At 38.8% G+C, this 7,703-nt stretch overlaps 1 protein-coding gene across 1 annotated transcript; it reads right to left on the bottom strand.

Annotated features, from left to right (window-relative positions):
• Positions 1 to 285: 285 nt before the first annotated feature.
• LOC105231116 (uncharacterized) lies at positions 286 to 4,521 on the bottom strand. The gene is made up of 6 exons (XM_049461887.1): positions 4,311 to 4,521; positions 3,978 to 4,255; positions 3,725 to 3,893; positions 3,345 to 3,647; positions 3,053 to 3,269; positions 286 to 535 (listed from the first exon to the last, which is right to left on the bottom strand). Exons 1-6 carry the CDS (start codon positions 4,416 to 4,418, stop codon positions 354 to 356), a joined length of 1,257 nt encoding a protein of 418 aa, XP_049317844.1. The 5' UTR covers positions 4,419 to 4,521; the 3' UTR covers positions 286 to 353.
• Between the last annotated feature and the right edge of the window lie 3,182 nt (positions 4,522 to 7,703).

The following is a 7,703-nucleotide window of genomic DNA, read 5'->3' as shown; positions in this document are numbered from 1 at the left end:
GACGCTCTTAATCTCGGTAACATTTGGTTTCAACAAGATGACGTCTACTTCTCACACATCGCATCAATAAGTGGGTTTATTGGGAGAACACTTCGGTGAGCAGATATTATCATGTTTTGGGCCGGACGAGTGGCCCCTAAAATCGTGTGATATGACATCGTAAGACCTTTTCCTCTGGTGATATGTAAAGTCTAAATAAAACAAAAATTAAAAATTGGCTAACTTCACTTATTTATTATTTAATTTTCCTTAATAACACGACAATCACAAATACAAATAACCAAATGTTTGTATAACAATATTATTATTTAAGTAAATTAGTTTTTTAAATTTATTACTATTTTTTATATTTATTATACTTCAAAATAGCCATTATATAGAAATCTCGGCAATAGCTCTCGTAACTCATTCAGAAGGTTTGGGTCTTCCAATTCTTTTCTTATTACCTCCGCATTCTCGACCAAACCAGCAATATCTTTATTCTCATCGACAAGTGCATAGTTGAATAATAGGAAGCAAAGAAGTAAAAAGAGTGCTGTTTATGTAAATTTAAAGTAAATATTTTAGTTCTCAATGTCATTAACAGTTTTACACAATTTAAAAATTAAATCTGTCTGTCGTCTGTCAATATTATTATTGTTAGCAACTTGTTGGCATCATCAGAGATAGCAAAAGATCTCAACACCTCTTTTTGATCAACTCAATACATTTTGGTTAATATTTTGGGTATGAAGCTTGTCAATTCAGGACTAGTATGAAAAGATTTGAATCTTTTGTAAGAGACGCTAGACAACGTAACTGAAGACCCGACATTCATCGAACATGTTGGTGACGAGACGTGGGTTTATCATAGAAAAGGTGGTGAAAACGCTTTTCCCATCGCAAGAACCCCAATCGAGTAAAATGATACCAACCGTGCTGAAATCTTCAACACTCGACGTGAAGGAAGTAATGGAAGTGGCGAAGATATTTGGCAACGCAAAGGCACCAGGATTTGATGGCATTCCGCACAAGGCATTGAAAATGGCCATCAACCATAGCAAGGGGGTTTTCACCGATGTCTAAATGAAGGAGTTTTCCCGAAAGTTTGGAAGAAACAGCGGCTGGTTCTTCCTCCAAAGCCAAACAAACCGGCGGGAGAGCCGAGTGCGTATCGCCCACTCTGCATGATCGACACGATGGCCAAAAATGGAAAAACTGATTTGGATACGCCTAGAACGTCACCTACAAGAAGAGTCTCCTGGGTTATCTTGAAACCAATTTGGATTCAGAAGGCATCGGTCCACAATAGACGCAGTTGGAAAAGTGGCGGGCATTGCGGTCAGGGCCATAGAGGGCATCAGGTACTGCGCAGTTTTTACACTTGACGTGAATAGCTGCGATTTGTCTGACAGACTATTGCTGCCAAAAACCTACATAGTGAGAGGTGGAGTACCACAAAGCTCCCAGGACGACATTGCCGTAACGGTCGTAGCTAAAGAACTACAAGTATTTTAGTTACAGAACATATACAATGAGACCGTGTCGGAAATTAAAGACAGGCTTATGAGTACTAAGCTGCAGCTTGCAGATGTAAAAACAGAGGCAGTGCTAATCACGAGCAGAAAAAGGCTAAAAACGGTCATCTTGAACATTGAAGACTATAACTTTGTAACGAAAAATTCATTGAAGTACCTTGGCGTTCTGATCGATACGAGGCTCAATTTTAAGGCGCACATTGAAAAAGCCTGCGGTAAGGCGGCTACAGTGACTGTGGTCCTGTTGAGAATCATGGCAAACATTGGTGGCCCAAGCCAAAGTAGGAGATCTCTGCTGGCTAAAGTTAGTCAAACAATGCTTATGTACGCAGCTCCGAAACGGAAGACAGCCCTGCGTCAAAAAACTTGTGTCAATAAGGTAAAGGCTGTGTCCAGTTTATGCGCCCTTAGAGTTGCCTGTGCGTTTATAATGCTGTCGCACTAGGCCATTGCTATCATATCTGGTCTTATGCTACCGGATATAATGGCTCCTAAGCTAAATAGAGTCCAGTGTAAAACAAAAGTCATGAATAAGACCCTAACGGCCGACGAGCGCAAAAAGGAGAGGAAGACAAGTCTCGATGAGTGGCAGAAGCAATGGGATCCGGCAGATAAAGGATGATGGACATATAAATTAACTAAAAATGTGCCAGCCTGGATTGACAGACAACTTGGTGAGACAGACTTCTACTTAACGCAGTTCTTATCAGGCCATGGCTGTTTCAGGGAATACCTGCACAAATTTCGTCACGATGACGAAGCACAATGTTCTTTCTGCGGAAATGCCGCAAAAAACACAGAGCACATCTTTTTCTCCTGCTCCCGTTATGTAGTGGAGAAAAACATCATAGAAATGTTAACAAATGAAAGGATGAAGCCTGACAACATAGTGAGACACATGCTGCGATCACAGCTGGTGTGGGCTAAAATGAAAGAGTGGGCCGCAATAGCGCTCCGAGAACTCAAAATGAAAGAAAGACAGCGAAGAAGCATAAGGCCACATGAATAACCCTGGAGGTCGTGAAAAGGCATTTATCGCCCAGCTTGGTCCTGCGAAGTAGTGCTTAACGTCGGTTCCGAAGGTCCGAATACAAGCTACAGCAGCCTGAGTTAAGGTTTTAGTACGCAGGCTTACTGTTTCGTAAGTCCAGCATAGTTATCTAATACTATATGGGCGTGGTCCCGGAAGAGGTGTACTCTAGCGGACAATATAAAACGGGCATGCTGCCAGTTTCATCCGCGCAGTTCAGTTACTCATTGCCCATTTTCGAAACAAACAAAATCAAAAAAAAAAAACTTGGGAACGTTGAAACTGTCGGACCGGATTATGAGTAAAAAATTCCTGGATTTTTCACAAATTTAATACTACGTAACTTTCTGGCATGATTATTTCACATCGTAAACAAACAGCTGTCAAAACACACCCAGCTTCCCACGATCACCAAAAAAGTTTGCACAAATTTGGAAAAAACATAGTTGTCGGTGTTAAATGTAATCTTGAGTTGAATGAATTTCTAGCATGCCGTCTAACTTACCCCAGTATCTATGCTTTGCCAATTCCTGGCGAATTTCTATATGTGTGGGAATGTGGCCTTTGTATTCCGTTTTGCGCAGTGTGTCCTGAAAATTCGTGATGTAGAAATAGAGTAGCTCGTCGAAGTGGTCACGTCGCATTTCCGGGCTAAACATCATTGTGAACGCATAATGAAGATCAATCGCCGGCGATCCAAATATGCTGATCTGATAATCAAGCTGAGCACAGGAAGGAGTAAAGAGCAGAAATCATTAATTTTTGTATTAAGTTATATAGTAAGTAGCTTTGCTTACCAGCATAACGTCAGTCAGTTTGTCCTCATTTTTCTTTATCATCATGTTTTTCAAATGAAAATCCCCATGGTTGAGCACGTATAGACCATCGCGTTTACCGCTGCCGGCTTCGTTAAACATATCGATCGTTCTTTCGCATAGTAAATGTTCGACGGCTGCAATGTGCGGCACATACTGCTTCAAATCATCGTGTTCGCTTAGAATTTCCTTCAGTAATCCAATACCATATTTAACAAATGGAAAGGCATAGGGATCGGCAGAATTCATTGAGCCCTTGTCTAAAGTCGTTATGATATTGTCTTTCTAAAAAGTTGCGAACAAGCCTATTGATTAAAAATAATATCGAAAGAAATTTTAGTTTCAAAATATATTTTCCTCACCTCTTCCTTGCACAATTTGTAGCTGGTGGCATGCAATTTTGCTAGTTTGAGTAGAGCAAATTTCGTTTCCTCCATATTAGGATGGCGGTAACCTATGGTGGTGTATCCTTTGAGTGCTAAATCTTCAAAAATCACATACGACGGTGCGGTTGTGCTGCAGGCGATGAGCCTTTTCCAAAATAAATTGAAAAATTTATTATACTTTAATTGTGTATCTTCTATTTGTTTGTTGTTTGCGATTTGGTTTACTCACTTTGGTCCCAAAATGGTGTTGTCACCATATTGTCGCAGCACCTTTTCGATCATCGGCAGCACTTTAGTGTACATAGTTATTTCCGTATCGAATAAACTATAGTTTTGCATCAATTCTTTCTTGTTTCCCTCCATGAATGGTTGTACTTTTAATATGAACGATGAAACCTTCTCTTGTGCTGGCTGCGACTGCAATGTGTAAGTGACTTTGGCTCGAAACAAAACGCTTGCGTAGTTATCATTTTTCAATGTGCCTGGTTTCAGCTCTAAATTGGTGATCTAACAAATAAAATTTTATTTAAAAAAGTTGTGAAATTATAATATAAATACATACCTCCGCGCCTTCAGTTTCGACATTTTTCAGTACTTTTTGAAAAAATGTCTCGTTCAACCATTCCGGGAAGGTGAATTCATCCTCGTTGCGCTTTTCGTTATTTGTCATTTCAATACTGCTCTCAAATTGAAAATGTTTACCTTCCGTAATTCGTGTGGCTTCAATTGTAGAATGGAAACAATGTAGCTCGCGTGGCGCACTTTTATACCAATCGTTCGCTTCAAACACTTTAGATTTTACAATTCGTTATCTTTTTTTTTATTTTTGCAATGCAATGCATAGTGTGCAAAGAATTTTGATTAGCTCACAATGCGTAATAAGCTTTACAGATAGCACACTTTGTATTTAATTTCATTGAGGCTTGGAGATGTGTACATATGTACTTATTAATGGGTATGAGTATGAGTGCAGATAAACTTGAAAGCTATTTTAGGCTATCTACAACGGTACTTATCTTATCATTTAGTAGCAACAGATGTAAACATAACGTGCTAAATATCATACAAAATAATTCGTTTTAATCAATCTGCTCTTTTTTATTTAACGACCGAATTTATAGAGATAAGATTCAGAAATGATATTCACTTTTGCTTGTGTATTATGTATTGTTATCGTCAGTTTATGGAACTGGCGTATTTGCCAAGCGAGAATTGGAACTATAAATGCTATACAATCACAGCTATACTGTCGATTACTGAAAAATCATTTAAATTCCATCTGATTTCCTTTACTTTAAAAAATATAAACCAAGCACTGGCAAAGACATCAGAACAAAACTTTTCAGAAATAATGACTTCAAAGTATGCCAGCTCTTATGGAAAAACATTGGACCATATATCGAATATGTCTATCACAGTGCGTATATCTGACTTACAAAACTGACCATTCAAAATCAGATCTTTTTACAGCCCTTCACAACTTGTTTGAACTACTTTTGATATCGACGAATTCACCTTTCATTTTCATACCAAACACTTTCTTACAGGGGCATCACTTGTTAATTCATGTTCAGTGTAATAAAAAAAAAACTTCACATAGTACGAGGTTTGACAATTAAGTAATGAGACTGATTTTATTGCCGCGCTTGTGGTAAACCTGTGACCTTGAAATTCCCTTTCTTTTTTCGGGTACTCAACTTGACGCAACAGGCGAACTATACAAGCTAGAGAGATGATACATATAACAATGGAGCCCTCCCCTCTCCCTTGAGTAGACGTGTGTTTGTATTGCTCGTAACGAAAATGGAAAAACGAAATCAAGAGCAACGCGTCGCGATAAAATTTTGCGCCAGATTGGGCAAAACAGCTTCGGAAACGTACGCTAAAATTGTAAGAGTGTATGGTGATAGTGCTCTTAGTCGTGGAAACCAAACGACAAAGCTTACAATGGTTGTCCCCGTGCGCCCCCCGTCCGAAAAAAGCTCTCTTTAGCAAGTCGAAGGTGAAAACGATCATTATTGCCTTTTTTGATAGCCGTGGAATCGTCCACATAGAATTCGTTCCACCGGGGAAAACTGTGAATCAAGTCTACTATTGCCAAGTACTCGAAATATTGCGAAAATGAGTCAACAGGGTGCGCCCAGACATCGCTCGTAACTGGATCCTTCATCAGGACAACGCGCCGTGCCACACCGCCCTCAGTGTGCCCCAATATTTGGCCTCTAAAGGGATCGCCGTGTTGCAACAGCTGCCTTATTCGCCCGACATGTCACCCTGTGTCTTTTTTGTTTCCTAAAACTAAATCGGTGGTCAAAGGAACCCATTTTGAGTCCAGGCGGCCGTGACGAGGATACTCGCGGACATCCCAGTCGAAGCGTTCCAGAAATGTTACGAAGCATGGAAAACGCACTGGAATCACTGTATAGCTGCCAAAGGGGACTACTTTGAAGGAGATGGCAGAGTTGTAGAATAATTTTCAAATATATGGTTTTTATAGAATCAGTCTCATTACTTAATTGTCATACCTCGTATTAATGCGATCATCTTCATCAGCGTTTCGCTTAGCCGATACCGATAATAGTCGCTTTGGCGGATGGGCTTCAACGCTTGAGTGTGTGTGGCGTGAGTTCACTTGCTAGTGTAGAGTCTACACTGTAGACTTTTTTGTTTTTGTTGTGTTGTGGCTGGTGCACAGTGGACGAAATGAACAATCTGGCATGGATTAATTATAGCTTCAGAACGAATAGAAAAATCTCCGTTCATTTTTTTTAATAGTTAAAAAATATGGTAAAAATCTTGGTTAAGCTCGAAAATTAAAATTATAAGTATCTAAATATAAAATAAAAGTAAAAAAATCTATTTTTTTTATTTTACAGAACGTTTTTTAATAAATTAGGAGTCCGAAGTATCAGAAGAACAGTTGCACTAAAGTTCATTTTCAGCTGACAGTAACAGTTTCGCCTTTTCTTCCAATTTAATATTTCTGTTTCCAAATTTTAATAATGTTGTGGATTTCGAGGAGCTAAGAGGGTCTGAAGAAACTAAAAATGAATACAAAAGTTCTTCCATTGTAGTCAATCTAGAAAATTTTAAAAGGAGATGCTGTCTGAAGTTATTTTTTATATCTGATTTAACTCATTTTTTTTATACACAGAAATACTATTGCCGGGAAAGGATTTTCTTTGAATTTCATTTGTATATCCCATACAATTATATCCCATACAATAACCCATAAAAAAAGTCAACTATACTATAACTAACTATACTTGTAGATACTGGGTTCCACATATTCGATACCTAGAATTTTTGGCCATAAGGTTGCATACTGTAAAGGAATTATTATTGCAAAGTTTCGTCGTGTTATAGGAATGTCAGAAGAGTGTTATATAGTCCGAATTTGGTTGAGGTCGGCCAAGCAAGTATCAATTTTTAAAAAAGTTACATCGTGTACAGATAGACAGACAGAGGGACAGATAGATGGACGGATTGACAGTCATTCAGAATTCAACTTGCCTCGTCATACTGATCATTTATATTCATATAGATTGGTCATTTTGTCCACTGTGCGGTAGCAATTCAGTTTGACGTGTGATGCATTCAAATACTTGTTTAAGCTGACACTTTCAATCAAACATATGAATATATATGCCTGTATGTACATATGTATGCTCCTGCAACGATTCACTCGTTTGCCATTTCAAGTCACTCAAAGCGAACCGTACGAATTGATCGGCATAACGTGAACTCTGTATCTGAGCGAAAGAGCTTGTAAATAAAGATCGAGAGTGCGCACACCACACTGCACAGAAGAGAGATTTACGTTTGCATTTTGATATGCTGAATACAATGCTTACGACACGACATTTCATCACGACAGTGAACTGAAAACGGCGTTGTGCATCCTACTACATGAACAAGACAACACAGCTCTCCATTTTGCATGTACACAATTTCG

This window comes from Bactrocera dorsalis, chromosome 1, assembly GCF_023373825.1.
Source record: "Bactrocera dorsalis isolate Fly_Bdor chromosome 1, ASM2337382v1, whole genome shotgun sequence".
NCBI lineage: Eukaryota > Metazoa > Arthropoda > Insecta > Diptera > Tephritidae > Bactrocera > Bactrocera dorsalis.
The sequence above is the reverse complement of the archived record's forward strand: the minus strand, read 5'-3'. Positions and strand labels throughout refer to the sequence as shown.

Bases quoted from the DNA above. Each gene is read 5' to 3' on its own strand.
- LOC105231116 (XM_049461887.1), bottom strand. From the start codon at position 4,418: ATGACAAATAACGAAAAGCGCAACGAGGATGAATTCACCTTCCCGGAA. The intron at 3,894-3,977 runs GTGAGTAAACCA...ATTTTGGAAAAG, and splicing joins AACACCATTTTGGGACCAAA to GCTCATCGCCTGCAGCACAA. The intron at 3,648-3,724 runs GTGAGGAAAATA...GCAACTTTTTAG, and splicing joins ACAAATTGTGCAAGGAAGAG to AAAGACAATATCATAACGAC.